Raw genomic sequence first — 19,696 nt, 5'->3', positions numbered from 1 at the left:
CGGACTTGGGAAAAAAGATGGCAGCCGGTCTTCCTGGGCTGCTGGGTTCGGTTGTTTCCTTGGCACTTAGGGCCGGCGGAGAACTGCTAAAGTTTGTGGGGAATAACATTTGGATCTTGGTCGTCGCTATTGGAGTGGTACTCCTGAAGAAGATGAAGGGTTAATCTTATCCTTGTGTATTACTGGTGGCTTATCGTCGTCAGGCGCCCGAGGTGTTCTCGACTGGGGATAAGTAAAGACAGTATTCGCACCGCCTTGATAATGCGGAACTAGCGGCAGCACGCTCATGGTGCTAATGGGCTTATGATTCCATGCAGCATTTTTGTTATGGGAGCCCTGGCCATTTATTCGTACGCGGCTGTTGGCGCCACTTGACTTGCTGGAACGAACTTGAAGCTTTGCATATTGGCAATTGGCTATCATATGAAAAGTTACTGGGGTCAAATCTTCTCCACCCAGAGGAGGATCCATCGAAAAATGAACCGGATGCCTCTTATTATTTCTCGTTCTATGAGGCAGCAATGGTCGGTCGTTCTCATCAACGATCCTAAACCCGACATTACACGCATACCACCCCGCAATGCTAATGGTGTACATGATTAATCCTAGGCCTCCAACCTCCACCCATAATCCGGTGCCGTGCCAATTATCATCATTTACGTCATCCTTCTCCTCCAAATAATGAAGAAACCAATCCTCCTTTGCGTGTGGGTTGGACATTAACGTGGTCATTGTATACAGTAAGTCTCACAAACTTAATACCGTAAGAGTGCTAATGGTCATATGGTTATAAGGTCGATCTCTTTGGTCCTCTATGCTATTTACCGTAACCTTTCCCGTATCATCTACGCGCATTTGCAGCTTTACCTTTCCATGGCAATCGGCAACCATGTGAAAAGTCCAAACCGATAGATTTTCGGCGCTGTCGGTGTTTGGCTCTACGGAGAAATGTGCAGGCTCCCTGTTGTTTGTCTTCGCGCGCATAGGCTGCAGTACGCCATTGTCATCGCAGAACCTAAAGCCCACGTTAGCATGGCTGCTCGTGCCAATGCAAATACTACAAAGGATCAATTTCTTTCCTGAGTAATTCAAATTCACGGACATGCCCGTGACATCAACCCAAGATGCCTGGTTGTATTTTTTCTCGCCTGTGTAAGTCGTATAAACACAATCTACTCCAGCTACGTAGGGGTTGTTCATCGCCATATATAATAGCTCAGACCAACACCCGCGGTGGCTAAGCCGGCTTTTAGTAAGTTATGGTCGTATTCCTCGGGTATCGTAGGCATAACATGGGCCTTCTTTGATGGTTTCTTAACTACGGGTAGCTTCGCTTCGTGTGACTTTTTTGGCTTCTCTACGAAGTGAGGAATGTTCCTAAGAGTGTCAGAGTTCACGTCATTCACCCCAAACTTCATATCCTTAGTAGCTCGCTGCAGCTTGTTGTTATAACCCACAACGGAATGGGCGTTGATGACCAAATTACTCGGCATTAACCAACAACCAGGCGACAAAGCGTAATCCAGTCGCACTTTAGACTGCTGCACCGCTAATTGATATCTCTGCACCGACTTGGATATGTCGTTCTCTATTATTGCTGACTCAAATAAAGTTAGGAATTCTTCTTGCGTTTCCCGCGAAGCACCTTGGGATCCAACGATGGGGCTGCGGGTATTTACCTGCGCTCCTAAGATGCAGTACACAAATGCTTCAATGCTGCGGTTAATCCTGGCTAGGTTCCTTAAACCTTTTCCTTTCATCAACACGAATGGATCCCAAGTGCCGAGGTAGTTCGATTGGATTCTGGTAATTAATGAATTATTGCTCTTATCACCACCCATATCACCGAACTCTAACTCATTACTTGGGTATTCCTGATGCCCATAATCGGCCGGCTTCTCACCGTTGGCACCCCAAACGTAAACGATGCCAAGGCCATGCGTCTTACCCTCTTTGTAACGAAAGTCTCTTTGCTGTGGTTTGAACTCATTAATTAACCTTTCTAGGGCTGCGGCGTTATATCGATTATTCATTGGATTAAATGCCTTATCTCCCGGTAAAGGTACGTTAAGCTCCTTCAACAACCTCCTTACCGTAAAGGCAACGTGAAACCGCATGATCGGAACGTGAAACATATCCGCGGCAACGCCACAACCTTTAGTGGCGGCCCAGACAGCAAAGTTTAACTGCTGCGGCCAATATCGCATATTGGGTCCTGCTAACCATTCCCTGGCCTCTTTACCCGACGTATGCTTTAACATCGTATCCCCATAGATATTCCTTACTACTACATCAAATGATTGCCTACCCACTGAAATCTTCAGGAACGTTACCATCGTTTCAAAGTCGTTTACACCACCTTCAGCATCGTAAAATGGGTAATCTTCCGTAGTTAACAATAAGTTTCTAGGAAAATTGGGTGCTTTATGCACGGGTGCCTCCTTCGTTATTGACAAATGCTGTGCCTTTTTCCTCTCCTCATGCGGCTCCAAGTCTGTATTGCTGTACATTCTTTCGCCGTTATAGTAAATCCCATCGGGTCTTCTTTCGAACTTACTAGGGTCTGCATGCGGAAACATCTTCCTAAAGGCTCTCCAGTTGGCATAATCCCGGTTGTCGTGATGTGGCTGCTCCTCAATATCATCCCCAAAAGCGTCGTACATTAGTATATAATGGATGTTATACCTTCAGCACCTCAGTTGTACCCAGATGTTCCCAATTATCACGCTACCACTAAGGATACAGGTCCTAACGAATTAAACGCTGAAAACTTTAGGCTCAACAAAGCAAACTTAATCCTGGCTTACTTGGAAGGGCAAGCGAAACACTACGAAGAGGTCAGGAAAAAGTACGCCAGAGCCCGAAGCATACTACATAAAATCGCGATAACTTCCGGCTCCATGTCCGTGGCGTTAACAGGCACTGGCGTTGCTACTTCGCTTACCGGACCTGGAATAGTCGTTGGCGTTCCTTTGGCCAGCGTTGGAGCCGTCTGCGGCATCGTTTCCGCTGTTACGACAGGCATTATGAAGCAATTGTCCGGTAAGATATCCAAGCACGACACACACATAGCCCTAGCAAGAGCAAAGGCTAACACCATCGCCGACTTAGTCTCCCAAGCTCTGCGGGACCGCCGCATAGACGACACGGAGTTTTCTTTGATCCTCGCGGAGGAAAAGAAATATGGCGAATTAAAGTCGGGCAATAAAAAAACCATCGTGAAAGATCTTTCCGAGGAATCTCGCAAACAGATCTATCAGAAGGCAAAAGAGGAGCTCCAAAGAAAACTCGCTCAGTAGACATCTGCTTTGAAAAGAACGTAGGTGGATTTCGACTGCACATTTCATCTTCTCGGAATCCATTCTAATAGGGGGTGGTTGGGGTCTATTTTGTAAAATATTTCGTAAATTACGTCGGGGTAATAAGGAATATCCTTATCCAGCCGACAGAATAACCACTCGGCCCTTTGCATATCTGGGACATGAGGAATACGCCTACCGGTAATTTCAGACAAAAGATAGGGAATAGCTTTGTAATATTTCCCTAGCTTTAATTTTTTCAGCGTTTTCCGTAGACTTTGCGGGGTTGGCTCTTCTAAGTGGTCTATGATTTTCTGCCTTACTTCATCGTCTAAATATACCGGCCGATAACCTTGGATATGACTCATCCAGTCTCGGAAGTATTTTATTCTTTTGTATGGGGTCTTCGTACGACCTCCATTGGCGTAATATTGCTCTTTGGTAGCATTTGGTACGGCATTACGAATATTCTTACCACACTCGTAACACTGTGCTGACGTGTCATCTTCTATTTGCATTTTCTTACCACAACACCAAAAGGGTTCTGGCTTAGGTACGATAACTTTAGGTCTTAGACAAATTATGCAAAAGTCGTTAACGAACTTCTTACATTCTTCGCACTCCATATATAGACTAACATATTTAAGTGCGCTGTTGCCCTCAACCACACTTGGAGTGGGGGGTCGTCCGTAGGTGGATTTTTGACACGGGTCTTGCCCCGTGTTGAGATTGCGCTGTTGCCCTCACGGGTAATCCTGGCGTAAACTAACATATTTCGAGTGCGCTGTTACCCCCACGGGTAATCCTGGGGGTCTCATAGGGAATGAGGGCTACGCAAACACGGGTTAGTGACTTTAAACGGAAAATCCTCGTGTGGTCACTGCGCTAGAACCCCCATTCCCTATACTACTTAGCGATCAGAGTACATGTCTAAGAGTACGAATTGTTTGACCCAACGTGTCTTCAGAATAATTATAAAATTTATCTGCATGGTCCTTTTTTCAACTGTCGAAACCTTGTAAGTCTGCCAAATGTTTTTTAATGAGAGGTCAAATATACTCTATAGATACTTCAACCAATCCGAAGTCACTGTTTTCACGGCGTCACAAGAGGCAACTTGAATAAAAGTCTCGTTTTTTTCAATTAAAAAATGATTTATGTTCTAAACCTATTTTTGGCAAACTATTTTAGATTTCTATTTGGTTCTAGCATAAGTTCGGTTCATTAAATGTCCTCAAGGCTATATAGATCATAATTCTTGTCGTGGATCATCAGTTAAAATTGGAAATAAATAAAAAAGTCCAGTTAAACTGAAGTAAAGCTATAACAGATTGGTATGATAACTTTATCCGACAGTGAGATTGATTGTCAGTCGATGTACAGCTTCAACAGCGCCCAATTTCCATGCCCATATATAGTCATAGCCACTCGCCTATTAGGCTATAAAGGTGCAAAGAGCGCTCAACGCTACCGTATCTTCTTTAATCACGCCGTTAAGATGTTGGGTTTTGTTGCCGTTTTGCTTCTAACATGTCTTGCCAGAGGATGGTGTGAGAAATGTAATGACCTGGATGGCTTTTGGTACAACCAGTTGGGTTCTGAAATCTTTCTCAGACATTCAAGCGATGGAAAATTGATCGGTGAATATCGAAGTGCCGTGGAAAGTTTTGAACATCCTGATGGAAAAAAACACTCGATTATTTCAGGTAGGGCAAACAGTCATACAAAAACATTTCTATAAAAAAGAAGGGAAGCTTAGATGCTACTTATAATAGGAAAACTTAGGATCAGTTTGCAAGTAGCCAAGAGAACTGTTTTAAGTTATACCGTACCAAACACATGACACCAGCAAAGACCAAACCATGCTTGTACTGAAACGTGTTTATTATCATTGTTTTTATTATCGTCATCACAGTTTCGATTCAACACACACACACACGAAAAAACATTTTAAAGCTATTTGTTAGTTATAACTCAGTATCTGGACTTGCAAATTTTTCGACCTAGCATGTCTTTAGATTATCTATACAATTTATTGGCAGTGTCTCTTTTTCAATTGTCGAAGCCTCGTAAGTCTGCCAAAATAATGAAAACACCTACAGTGCGAGGTCAATAAACTTTACTATTAATACCATGAAACCAATCAGATGTGACTGTTTTAGCGGCGTCGATGGATTACTCTCTATTATAAAAATCTGTTTTATTCTAAGTAGACTAGATTTATAATTATTATTTTTTCTGTAAGTAATGATTTTCTGGTTCTTGAAATCACATCAATCCAGTCCAGTTAATGCAAAATTCGACCCATTTTAATCTTATTATCGTCAATTGCTTCTCTGAAACTAAGAGTCGTCTTGACAAATTTTGCAGGCTTTTACCATCAAGTCGGATCAAATATAAGCAGAGGTTCATTACAGAAAAAAGGGGTACATTAGTAATGAGAATATTAAGCGCCTTATCATTTCGTATGGGATATTTATACATTTGAAACAGAATGAACTTTTTAATATTAATTATTCATTGTAGTTTATTTATTTCTGCACAAATAGTAAGCTTAGAATTTTGATCAGAAGCCAGAATATTGTTACATATATTAGACAGAAAGTCGATGAAGCATCATCATTTATTGAAGATCACGAGGATAATAGCGGAGCATCATACTTAAGAAAAAATGGTAAACCATAGACCAAATAGCGCAGCGCAGCCGTGACGTCATAAAAACGAAGACAAAGGCGAAATTCGAACAAACAAACTTACAAGTTTACTTTCAGCAGATAATTTTCACAGCCGATCGCAGTTGATGGGTTATTATTGTAACTTTAAGTAAAAATAATAAAATCGGTTCGTATAATCCTCGTAGCGGTTAAAGTGCTGGTCTTACGAAAATATTAATGAAGCAAAAAAAATCCCAGATTTTCTATATGCTCAAATAGGTTATAATGTTCACCAATAAACAATAATTGGTTCGAAAAAGAAACTTTTCCCGTCTGAATTCTACTTCCGAAAATTGTTCAAAGCTCGTCCGCCATTTCTGTGAGCAGCGATTTTATCGTTGCATTTTAATATATGTGTGACGTCATACGCGCAACTAGCATCCTTTTTATCCACACTGACTCTACAGCATTCTCTGTAAGAAGGCATGACTTGGCTTAAGGCTTGTTTTTAAATCAAAAATATTCGAAATTTGGTTGCAATTACACATTGTGAAAAGCCGCGAATTTTGAAAGGTTGCGCGTATGACGTCACTTCCTTCGAATCACTAAAAGTTGCCAGGAACGCAATCGCTTAATGGCGGACTCAAACGGCCAAACTTTACTGGCTAAATAAAGCATCTTCCCAGTCTTGTATCGAAAAAGAATTTGGACAGTGAGCTATATTACATATCTAGTTTTATATGGTACAATTTCCAGGGACGGTGTCATTTTCGTAAGACTAGCACTTTAAACAGAATGCAATGTTTGTCCGAATCTTTAAGCTATTTTTAGAATCAGCGCGCTGCGCTATTCAAAACTCGCACGGATGTGAGGCTTAAATTGTGAACAAAGGAATCTGGCGTGATTCGTGAGTTTTGAATCACGCCAGATTACTTTGAGTCACGCCAGATTCCTTTGTTCATAACTTAAGCCTTACATTGGTGCGAGTTTTGAATTTGCTTTGTTCGCTTCCTATCGCGGGGTCCCATCGGCAAAACAAAGAAGACTTTCGTTCAATGATTTTATATCTTTCTACAGATAATTTATTTTATTATACGACTATTACGTAATTTTACCTTATAAGGTCAAGAGAACTCGCAAAATATGGCACCGTATTATGCTAGTCCTGTCCCAGTTTAACCGGTTTAACTGGGACAGAACTAGCATAATACGAGAATTAGAGACTCATGAAGTTGTTTACAGGTGTCCACATTGATAAGTTTTCTAATTCTACCCAACAGACCTAATCTACGTGATGCCTCTGAAGCATTATAGTCAATATGTTCATGCCAGTTCAATTTATCGTCCATTATTAGACCAAGATATTTAATAGAATTTTTTCGAGGTAGATCTGTATCACTCATCTTTATTTTAGGCTTGTGGGCTTTTGCCAGTCGCTGACTTGTACCAAAGAGAATAACGTTAGTCTTTGAGCAGTTTATAACCAGACCATTTCGGAAAAACCAGTTTCCAGCAGCATCGATTTCTTGTTGAAGAACACTCTCTATTGTCTTGACATCTTTGTGAGCAAAGAAAAGGGCGGTGTTATCAGCATATAGCGCTAATTTACTTTGTGTAACACAGCTAGGTAGGTCGTTGATAAAAATTATGAATAGCAAAGGGCCTAATACAGACCCTTGTGGAAAACCAGATTGCAGACTTTGTACTTTTGAAATGGAGCCATTTACACAAACAGTTTGAGTCATTCCATCCAGATGATTATATTTAAACCAGTTCAAAGCGTTGTTGTTGATGCCGACCATAGAAAGTTTCTTTTTCAAAATCGAGTGATCAATCAGATCAAAAGCTTTACCGAGGTCAAGAAATAAGCCGCAAGTCTGTAACATCCAATAGGCACGTGGATGTAGAATGAGTAGGTCTGAAACTCGATTGACAGGAAAACAAAATTTTGTTAGTAGAGGTACTGATATAGCTGTGTATGTACTGCTTGCTCAAAAATCTTCATGACCACTGGTAAGACTGATATAGGCCAAAAGTTATTAGGATCAGACGATTTTCCATCCTTATGTACAGGGGTAACAGTGGCTGACTTCCAAGAACTTGGAATATTGGAGGTGCACTGGGACAGATTGAAAATATGCGTTAGTGGTGCAGCAATAACGTCAGCGCCAGTTATCAAGAATCGTATATGGATATCGTTCATACCAGATGACTTCTTGACTTTTTAAGTGCGCAGCTCTTTTCGTACAAAGTCAACAGCAATAACTGTAGAATTGAAGACACTTGTACAATTAGACGGGGAATAGACAGATCTACCAGTGATAGGAGAACTTAGCAAAATAGATGTAAAACGTTGAGCTACCGAAGTGAAAAATGTATTAAATATATTTGCAATTCCTTGATTTTCCGTAGAACTAGATCTTTGAAATGACATTTCCTGAATAGACACATTTTTCGTTTTGGGTATTAGCCTCTTGATCGTTGACCGAAGTTTACTGGTATCCTTAACATTTTGTATGTTCCAAGATGTTGGCCTTCAATGGGGAATAAACAAATTTGCTGCTGCACACTTGAAAAGGGGACAAATCTTCTCAAGCGAAGGACTACCCTTACACAGTGGAAACTGCATTCCTGTCTTAGGGGAAGATGATTACTATAACTTCCTAGGTAAATACGAGAATGCTACACAGTTAGAGAAAGAGGTATAACGTGAGGCAAGCAAAGAATACATCAGGAGACTGTCAGTTATTTGGTCTTCACCACTATCATTTACAAGAAGGTCAAGGCAACTAACACCTTTGCCATACCAATGTTATCGTATCACATGTGGACCGCTGACTGGCCAATTGAACACTTAAGAGAACTTGACCGAAAAACCCGCCAAGTAATGAATGAAAACAAAGCTAAGCACAAGCATGAATCAAACCCTCTCCTTTATCTACCTGTACACAGAGGAGGAAAGGGTATGCAAGAACTAGAAACCCTATACAAAAAAAGTAAGATCAAGATTGCCCACTACATTACAGTAAGTAGTGATCCACACGTGCAACTTGTGTCATCATTCCAAGCCGCCAAAGAAAGAAAGTCACTAAGATCTATAATCAAAGATGCTAAGAACTTTGCAAAGACATAAAGTACAACATGACATAAAGCAAAACTACCATCACATCACGCAGATGCACCACCGAAGTTAACAAGTGTCAACCAAAACATCTCAAGACCATCCTAAGAAAGGAAATTGAAAGAAATTTGGAAGATGAAGTGTTGCAACAACCATGGATTGGTCAATATGCCACAATCATTGGAAAGATAAAAACCTATACCAGGAAAGCTATAACATTGCTAAAGTATGGCCGAACATTCCAAATACAGTATACAGCGTGTAATCAAGTATCGCCCAGCAATTAATAACAACGAAGACATGCAAAGTAAAGAAATTCAAAATTGGAGGAGAAGACCTTATGTGCATTTTCTGCCGAGTCAAGGAAGAAACAATTCCTCATTTAATGTGCAGTTGTTCTGCAATTGCTCAAACACTATACAAAGCACGCCATTATCGTATGCTCCTCATTGCGTACAATTGCACTCAAAACTAGGTCATGCCCGCCTTATGGTTGCGTTATAGTTTTACAAGTCTAGAATCACCTTACTCCTTGAGCTTGTATAAACGTTTTCATCATTTTTCGTCTTCCATTAAATATGCCATGACTATCTGCGCCAACAACAACTTTCAAGATTTCTCGCGAACAATTTTTGTCCCAGGCCTCGCGCGGTTTGCTTCCTTGAATCCAAACCTCCAAACGGGGTTCGATCGGTTTAAAAAAGTGCGTCTTCACTAGAAATTGGTGACTAAGAGCGTCGTTTCCAAGCCAACGAGAAACCTGGCTACTCAATATGGCAGAAGAAGAATGATAAAAACGATTGTAAATTCGACGCAATTCTCGAGCTATTCCGGACTTCTCATCTCAAAACCAGCCTCCACAGTGACTCTATGCATCTGATATGACATAGACTTGATATAACTGGGGAATTGCTTAGATATATAATGTATCCGCAATTTCACTAAGAAAAATTCTTGTAAAACGAGTTAAAGTTGAAATAAACAAAATAATAATAATCAACTAATAATAATAATAATCAACTTATAAGATCAAAGAACCATTTAACATAATCTAGATATGGTTTGGATTGAGTACAAAAAAGCTTATGACTCGTCTGAGAAACATCAACGCACACCCATCAATTACCAACTTCATTGAGAAGTCCATGCAGTATTGGAAGACCGAGTTGATAACCGAGGGAGGGGACATTGCGATATCAAATGTGGAAACTTCCAAGGGGATTCTTTATCACCACTGCTATTTATAATCTCATACTGTTGCCTCTCTTGGTAAACAAGACAAGAAAGGGCTTCAAGCTGACAGGCGGGAATACCTTGAACCATCTTCTTCACATAGCCAGATGATCTGAAGCTCTTTGGGAAATGCGATAGGGAAATCGAGTCACTCGTAAATACGATTAGGATTATTTAGTGAGGACATTGGTATGAGCTTTGGTATTGACAAGTGTGCAAGAATGGGGATAAGAAAAGGGAAGATAGTGAGAAGAGAAGGAATGAAACTCCCAAACGGGCAAGAAAAAAAGAACCTGAACAACGATGAAAATTATAAATATATCGGTGTTCTCGAAAGACAGGATATACAACAGCAGCAATTCAAACAGAACGACAAACAGACAAAGGTTAAAACTTATTCTCAAATCGAAGCTGCATAGAAGAAATAAATAACTGGCAATTAACCCCTTTGCTATTCCCAGCTGGTGTTGTCCACTGGACCTTGGAAGAACTCCGGAGAATGGATAGAAAGACCCTCAAACTAACCATCTACCGTGGTCTTCACCCACGTGCCGATGTGGACCGCATTTGCCTGCCAAGATAGAAGCTGCTCTGTTAGGCACCACCAATATACTAAGACGTGTCCTCCAGCTCTCAGGATCCGGTTACTAACCCAAGCTGTCTAGAGCCAGACTCGAACAAGGTGAAAGCCATACTTAACATGAAGAGGCCATATGACATACCTTCTCTACGACGTCTACTTGGAATGGTCAAAGTTTCAAATGGTCAAATATCAAAGTTTCTCAACGACCTCTTACAAATGAGTGAACCACTTATACGGTTTACCCAGAAGAATGTGCGTGGAAATGGACAGACGAACAAGAACAAGCGTTTAGCAAAATCATGAAAGCAGTATCATCCGCTTGAGTCCTCAAGTACTTTGATTCATCAAAATCAACAGAAGGAAGTGGAGATGCCTTATCAAAAGGGACTAGGATTTGTTTTAATAATACTAATACTAATACTAATACTAATACTGACACTGACACTGACACTGACACTGACACTGACACTGACACTGACACTGACACTGACACTGACACTGACACTGACACTGACACTGACACTGACACTGACACTGACACTGACACTGACACTGACACTGACACTGACACTGACACTGACACTGACACTGACACTGACACTGACACTGACACTGACATGACACTGACACTGACACTGACACTGATACTGATACTAATAATAATGCGTACAATCAGCCTGCGAAGTTGTGCCTCCAAGAGCTCCTGTCATAGACATCATTTTAACACTTCAAACGAACATTGTGGACTTTATTGCTTGTAGCAAGTTAATGTTGATGTCAACCTCTAATTTTTTTCTTGCTTGTGGCTATTATTTGTTCCTTACATTCCTCAATGACTTGTTTCAGTGGTCACTGGGCGAGATGATATTTTTCTGTTCAACGCATTGATAAATTCCTGGTTCTTTAGCCATCCTGCATCTAGTCCTTTCATCCTACTTAAATCCTTTCTTAGGCTTGTAATCTTGCCTTCTAGACTTCTCTTCCATGGTGGTTCTTGCTTATTAATATTGTTGTTTACCTTTATCTTGACTCCCACTTCAGTAGTAGCAGTAGCATAAAAGGGTTTCGTTGTTCAGTGATGCAGTGTCATGAGTATCTTGATCCGTTTCCTGTTGTACACCTTCCATTTTTAATGCCTCCCTTTCAATTTTTTCCAGTTCAATGGTTGAAAACCACTTCTTTCTCAGCATAGAATTTGTTGCTTTGGGTGTTAAATCAGCCATTTGGCGTCTTTCTTGTTTATCACTCTTGTTGAGGTTCAGCTATATGAAGCTCTATGGGAAGAACGAGAAAGAAATCGAGTCACTACTACACTCTGTACGAATGTTTGGTACGAATATTTAGTACAGACATTGGGATGACATTCGGAGTAGACATCGCGTACAATTCCGTGTCACTTCCGGCGATTTTGCTCATTTGCATACTATATCACGGAACGCCTGTCACATTTCATGCTAGTTAAGGTATCAGGGTACCCCAAAATTGCTCAAAAGTATCGATTTTTACATTTTTACATTTTGCGATAAAATATATAATATTCTTCGATTTTCCCCCCAAACAATTTTGATAGTGATTTTTAATAGCGAGTAATAAAAAAAATACGGTTTATGTCAGCAAAGGCGCTTCCGCTCAGTCAGAAACATTTTTGCGTTTTTCTCGGAAGTGATTTTGCGTTCAGTTACCCGTACATGTTGAGTCCGATGTCAAAAATAATTTGACCGATTTAACTGAAATTTTAGGAAGTCATTATGGATAGTTGTTCTTCAAAATTGTGTCTCCGATTATTTATTTTTTTGCTTATTTCCAAAGTTATCGTGGATTTTGTCTCGCATTCCGGTGATATAGTAGCGTCATAACTTTAAGAGCGTATAAAAAAGCAACTGGGCAGCTAATCAAAAATTGGAGACACACTTTTGACAAGTGATGTCTCGTGATCTCGGAAAGGCAATAAGCATTGGTTTTCGATCATTACCGGCTGTCATCAAACTCCACGAAGATGTCACGGTGAAAATTTGAATAATTCGCTCTAACTTAAAAGGATGAATCTATTTTACAAAAAGGAAAAAAGGAATAATTTCTACATTTATTCAGCTTTCAGAAAATGTATACTTTGTTGAGGTTTTGATTAAAAGGCTTTGTGCTATTAAGAGTTGAATCCACAATGGTCGCTAGGGGTACCCTGATACCTTAGCCTCAAGGAATTACAAAGAATAAGGAAGAATTCGTACTTTCCACTCTCGATCGCAATAAAGGGGAAGCGTTAAGAAAAAAATGTAGCACCGGAAAATAAGAGTAATACAACGATAGTTTAGTGTGCTTTAATCTTACCTCTTAGCTCTTGGTCGATCCAGCGATTTTCTTTGAGTGAATACTGTGTCAAAATGGCGTCCTTTTATATAGAAAGTACGACAATGCCTTGAAGAAACGCCATAGTGTGTCTTCGTAAATGCCCTTCTGAAAAATGTAGCACCGGAAATTTGATGTAAATTCACTGCCGTAAATGAATCCTGCATTTGTTTCTTTCGACTTTAAATGTGATATGCGATTTTTGAAGTATTTGTTCATTCAATGTGGAGGCTGGTTTTGCGATTGAGTCAAATTTACAATCGTTTTTATCATTCTTTGTCCGCCATATTGGAAACAACGCTCTTATTCACCAGTTTCTATTGAAGACGCACTTTTTTTGAACCGAGCAAACCCCGTTTTGAGGTCTGGAGTCAAGGAAGCAAACCGCGCGAGGCCTAAGACCAAAATTGTTCGCGAGAAATCTTGAAAGTTGTTGTTGGCGCGGATAGTCATGGCATTTTTAATGGAAGACGAAAAATGATGAAAACGTTTATACAAGCTCAAGGACTAAGCAGATTCTGGACTTGTAAAACTATAACGCAACTATAAGGCGGTCATGACCTAGTTTTGAGTGCAATTGTACGCGATGAGGAGTGCGCCAGAGTTGGAGTAAGAAGAGAAAAGGTGTTAAAGAAGGATGGGATAAAGCTACTCTCTGGTCAGCAGATAAAGAACTTGGTCGGTGATGATCACTATAGATATCTAGGAGTGTTAGAAAAGGAAGATATCATCAGAAAGTTAAGAATAGCATCCAACTAGAATACAAAAGGAGATTAAGACTGGTTCTTAAGTCAAAGTTATCAGGAAGAAACGCCTATGCGGTACCAGTAATGAGATACACAGCTGGAATAGTAAATTGGACAAACGAAGAACTCCACTCTCTAGACAGAAAGACACGTAAGATAGCAACCATACATCGAGGGCTACATCCACATGTTGATATAGATAACATCTATCTTCCAAGATCTATGGGTGGAAGAGGATTTAAGACCGTAGAGGGCACTGTAAGAGAGGAAGAACTCTCCCGGAAAGAATATGTCAGCAAACATGAAATTATATGGAACATTGTAAAGGAAACCGTGAAAGAATCAGAAGAGACCAAGAAAGAATACCAACAGCGCAGGCAGAAAAAGGCGAAACTCATTGACATCTCAGTGCCTATGGGCCATAGAATTGATCAAAGGGAAATGGAAAAGATTGACAATTACCAAGATCTAAGAATAGAAATAGAAAGATTGTGGAGTATGAAGACCATGGTAGTTCCAACAGTCCTTGGATCGCTCGGAACAATATCAAAACAATTTAAGGATCATGTTCAGAGCAAGGGCGTTGGTTGGGAAGGACGTTCATTTTTAAAGATTAGTGAACACTACCTAGTATCCATTTAGAAACATACATATATCAATTCAATTAGAATAACTGAAACAATCACACATACCTTTAAACCCAATCCGTCTGTCCTGGCGCCCTTGTTCAGAGACTAGAACTTGATAGTATATGCTTGTTAGAACTACAGAAATCTGTACTTTTAGGCACGGCACACATCTTAAGAAGAGTACCTCAACTCTCAGGAGCCGGGTAGAATCTCGAGCTCAAGGTTAATGTATACCAGCAAAAGAGTTTTAATATTCCTATTTTGCTGTGCAATAAAATAAAATAATAATGATAATAATAATAATAATAATAATAATAATAATAGTTCTTTCTAACATACCACCAAAGAGAACTACAAACACGCGCAGCAAATTCGAAACCAAACAAAAACTTAGCAACGAGGTGAAATATCGAATGATGAACAACACCGAGTAAGAACAAAATATTAAATTATTATAAAGTAATCCAAGTAAATATTGTCCTAGATTTTCTAGAGGGTCATAAGAAACAACTTGTACATGATATGGAAAGTGTAGTTATAGCTGATGGACAAAACTTGATAAGACAATACCAAAAGTAAATGATATTGCAAAACTGCGACGGAAATATTTGTTCGTGACACACTAAGGATATAGCTTAGAACTATAAAAGTTTAAATAAACGAAGGTAATAATAATAATAAATATTATTATTATTATTATTTGTTTATTTCAACTTCAGACATTTTTGCTACATGAATACAGAATATTGCGGGCATGAATAGTCTAAGCAAATATCTGCATGACTGATTTTACAAAGATGTATACAAATTTAACAATTGTAAAGACATTTCACAATCTCACAGTTCTGTGAAATAACCCATTTCTGACACTTTGAGGGCTTACATCAGCCAGTTTACTAATCAAATCCGGGTGGTACCCAGATAGAAAGTCAAATACTATGTTGACTTGCGTTACTTTATATCCAGGGTACATTCTTTTAAGACTAAATCTTAAGTCAGTATATTTAACAGTTTTCTTTTTATCCCTGTCAAGTATCTCTCCTACATTACAGACTGTTCCTTCAAATATAATCCATTGCTTGTCTTTCTTATTCCACACAAGGATGTCTGGTTTATTTGTACCGCCTTTTGTTTGTCTCCCAAAGCAGAAATATGCTAAAAAATATGTGCCTTTTTTTCGATGTGTTTTGCACAAAACCACACAAACAACTTACGATAACTCCGCTAAATTTGGCCAATTATTCTGAGTTATTCAATTCTCTAAGTGTCCTTTCGAAACATTATTGGATAGCCAAGTGTTAGTAAACGAAACGATTCCTATTGACGGTTTTTTAAGGAAATAAAGTACTCGCACCGAAGCAAAAAACAAAATGGCGGACACCATGCAGGCCTCGTTAAGTGAAAGTGCGCCCGCGGGGGCATATGGGATTAACTTGCAGACAAAATCATGCATTGCGCGTAGGGGATTGTCTCCCGGTTCAACATACTATCCCAATTTGGAAGCATAATACTAATCTACTAACAATTACACTCATGATTGTAAGATGCACGGCTGCCAAGGCGCCTTAATACGCAGCCCGTAAAGTCCTCCACTGGTTATAAATGTGAAGCGCATTGAGATATTTGAATTGCGCTATAGAAGTATCCCATTATTATTATTATTATTATTATTATTATTATTATTATTATTATTATTTCCGAGATCACCTGGCCATACGTACCTAAACATGAGTTAGTGCAATTTTTTCGGTCGACTGCAGATCAAGGTTCTGCTAATAATTCAATTGATTCGTTGTTAAACAAAAAGTTGATTGTCGATTATCAAGCAGTATGTTCAAGACATTCACCGCGCACAGGTAGTCGACCAAATAATTTACTTAGGCCCTGTGTATATGACCGCAGTTATCAATGAAAGCCAGAGTCCATGGTTCGTAGCTGAAATAACTCTGGTGTTTTATTTTCCTTCAGGGGTCGACTATCATCTTTGTGCAAGTTATTTACAATCCCTGTACGTTATATTACTAGTGCTATAGAACTGCAAATGAAAGCGTTTAAATCATTTACGCAAATACAGTGTAGCAGACTTAATGCTTTCAATTTATAATTGCGCGCAAAATGTTACAACAAATAGCAAACAAAAAATTAAAAAAACATAACTCCGTGCAATTAACACTTTTTATTTAGAATATTTCGCATGTTAAAGACATGCTCAAGTGAAAATCATGCTAAAGTGAACCTCCTCCACGTGCATCATTTTAATTGGAAAAACATTGTGAATAACAACATAACTTAAGCACGCCACATCGCTCACATCACTCTTAAGCCTACACTACTTCTACTATATGACGAATCCAAATAACAGAATACTGTCATTCCTTCATATTTTAATTCTCATTTACAATGCAATTAATGTATTTTTTAACAATAGTAATAGTCTGTGGTCATTTTATTTTACACGTCACGGAGGAAACTTGTGATAAAATCAATTATGGTTTACGATTTTAGCACTAGGAGCTAATGAAAGGATTCCTACTCTAATGATTAGATAGTACACATGGATATTAATAATAAGCCAAGCACACTCCGGCGGTACATCTGGATGCCTTGTCTACTGGTTATTATATATAGTACAGTTGGTTACCAACAGTGTTTTAAAAACACTCCGGCGGTATCAAATCGTTACCAAAATTCCTTGGCGAGCTATACATTTTTGTCGTTTGCATTCGGTGGAGTTAGAGGGAAACATTCTAAGTCCGGTGCTAATTAATTGGAGTAGACATAACAAGTCGTCTTGCTGTTCTTGTAGTAGCGTTTGGATGTGGTTTTTGTTACGATATGTATGTCACGCAATCACACAATCAGTCATTTACTCGATGTAGCCTGTAACCCTATTATTATTGTTATTCGGTCTCAAACTTTAGTAAAACACGAGTGAGTACTAAGAAGACGCCTATATTGATCCTCTCTGTTGATTAAATATCATATGCTATTATAACATGGCGGCAAACGAGATCAAAGCTAGAATGCCCTGATTGTTGCACCATAACATCTTCGACTTCCAAACAAGGTCCTGTAGCTTCCATGACTCAAGGGATAACGCCCCTTTGACATCTCCAAATTACTGAGAACAACACTGACAACTGGAAATCGTACATACAGATCTGTGAAAACTACATTATCATAACCAGCCTCAAGGATCAGGCCCGGGAATACCAGGTAGCTCTATTTCTACATTGTATTGGGCCAGATGCCCTGCAAAACTATAATGGCCTGTCGTTCGCCAGCGATGATGAGCGAAAGAACATACAAACGATCTTTGAGAAATTCAATGAACGATTGGGGAATTCAATGAGACATATAAACGCTTTGTCTTTAACAGCAGATCACAAGAACCAAATGAGTCGGTTGACGCGTACATAGCCGTACTGCGATCGCTGACCAAAACATGCGGGTTTTTTGACTGCCTCTCCGAAAGCTTACTTAGAGATCGCACTATCCTTAGTGTTTACAGTAACAATCTCCGCAAACGTTTGCTTCAAGAGCGTAAGCTTGATTTCAAGAAATTTATTGATTTATGCCGAAGTGCGGAGGACACCGCGTCACAGCTTAAGAATATACCTGAAGGCAATAGTTTAAATGATAAAGTGTGAGTGTGAGTGTGAGTGTGAGTGTGAGTGTGAGTGTGAGTGTGAGTGTGAGTGTGAGTGTGAGTGTGAGTGTGAGTGTGAGTGTGAGTGTGAGTGTGAGTGTGAGTGTGAGTGTGAGTGTGAGTGTGAGTGTGAGTGTGAGTGTGAGTGTGAGTGTGAGTGTGAGTGTGAGTGTGAGTGTGAGTGTGAGTGTGAGTGTGAGTGTGAGTGTGAGTGTGAGTGTGAGTGTGAGTGTGAGTGTGAGTGTGAGTGTGACAATGACAATGACAATGAGAACGAAAATAATTACTTCCTTTCGAATACCTACAAAACAATTTATAATGCTAATGATTACGTTTAAAATATTGAACTCAAGAACGTTTTGATTACTAAACAGGTGCTGCTCCATATAACTCTCCAGGGGCCACTTTCTCATTTGCTGTCACTTGGTCTAATGGATCATCAACGAAAGCATGGACCGGTCAGTGTCTTGTATGTGAAGATGGAAAAGAAATGCTACTTACTTCCTGGTTAAAACGGTCACAAGCTTATACCTGCATTGACAAATGGAAGTCTACGATGATTGGACTTGACACCTTTACAAGAACAGAGCAACTCCCCGGCCCTCGTAAACCGGATAAAACCATCCCTTCTTTTCCAACAGGTTTTGCTCCTACAAACACATCAGGTAAGCCATGTGACATAACCGGAACTTGGTATAACGAGCTAGGTTCTGAAGTGATACTAAACCAATATGCTAATGGCATCATTGTTGGAGAGTATCGTACTGCTGTGGAACGCAAAAAAGGCTCAGCAGGAGAAAGCCATTCTAAAGTGTATGGCATAAGTACACCCGGCAATCCCAACAGCACGTTCGCCATTATGGTAGTGTGGCGTGGTGGAGCATCTGTTACTGGTTGGGTTGGGCAATGCCATATTTGTGGGGAGAACAAAACTGAAATAATCGAGACCACCTGGTTGTTAAGAAGTAAGCTCGAGAAATGTGGTGACAACTGGAAATCGACCATGTATGGCGAAAACAGCTTTACACGCGAAGAACAGAAAGAGGGGCCAAGGAAACATCTGGGAACCCATACACCGGATCGAGATGGAGAGGACGCTGACCCACGTGCTAGTGCAAAGCTAACCAATGAGGGTCTTATCTTATGGATTCTTTCTTTTTGGTATGCAATGTTCTTTTTTTAGAGACATTAGGCTCATCCTAAATAGAGGGAAGTCATTCTGGATAATGAATCCATGTGCTTTTTTCCTTTACAAAATCCAAGTAGGGCTCCTTTAATTATTCTTAAAAACGTTTTTTTAAGTTTAATATTTTTTTAAAGTAAAGTTTGTAGTAATGTAACACTATGAAACAATAAAGTGATAGATTTTTCAGGTACAGACACCTCTATAATAAGAATGCATTTGTTCTTTATCAACTCCTTAGTAGTTAAACCCC

General features: G+C 39.7%; 1 protein-coding gene across 1 annotated transcript; it reads left to right on the top strand.

Annotated features, from left to right (window-relative positions):
* The first annotated feature begins 4,744 nt into the window (after positions 1–4,744).
* LOC116290228 (uncharacterized) lies at positions 4,745–19,657 on the top strand. Its single transcript, XM_031697235.2, has 2 exons — positions 4,745–5,005; positions 18,635–19,657. The coding sequence occupies exons 1-2, from the start codon at positions 4,798–4,800 to the stop codon at positions 19,441–19,443; spliced, it is 1,017 nt and encodes a 338-aa protein (XP_031553095.1). The 5' UTR covers positions 4,745–4,797; the 3' UTR covers positions 19,444–19,657.
* The last annotated feature ends 39 nt before the right edge of the window (positions 19,658–19,696 follow it).

Source organism: Actinia tenebrosa, unplaced genomic scaffold, assembly GCF_029948245.1.
Source record: "Actinia tenebrosa isolate PJP-AT-01 unplaced genomic scaffold, QUT_ActTen_1.0 PGA_scaffold10__47_contigs__length_13832649, whole genome shotgun sequence".
In the NCBI taxonomy this organism is placed as follows: domain Eukaryota; kingdom Metazoa; phylum Cnidaria; class Anthozoa; order Actiniaria; family Actiniidae; genus Actinia; species Actinia tenebrosa.
The sequence above is the reverse complement of the archived record's forward strand: the minus strand, read 5'-3'. Positions and strand labels throughout refer to the sequence as shown.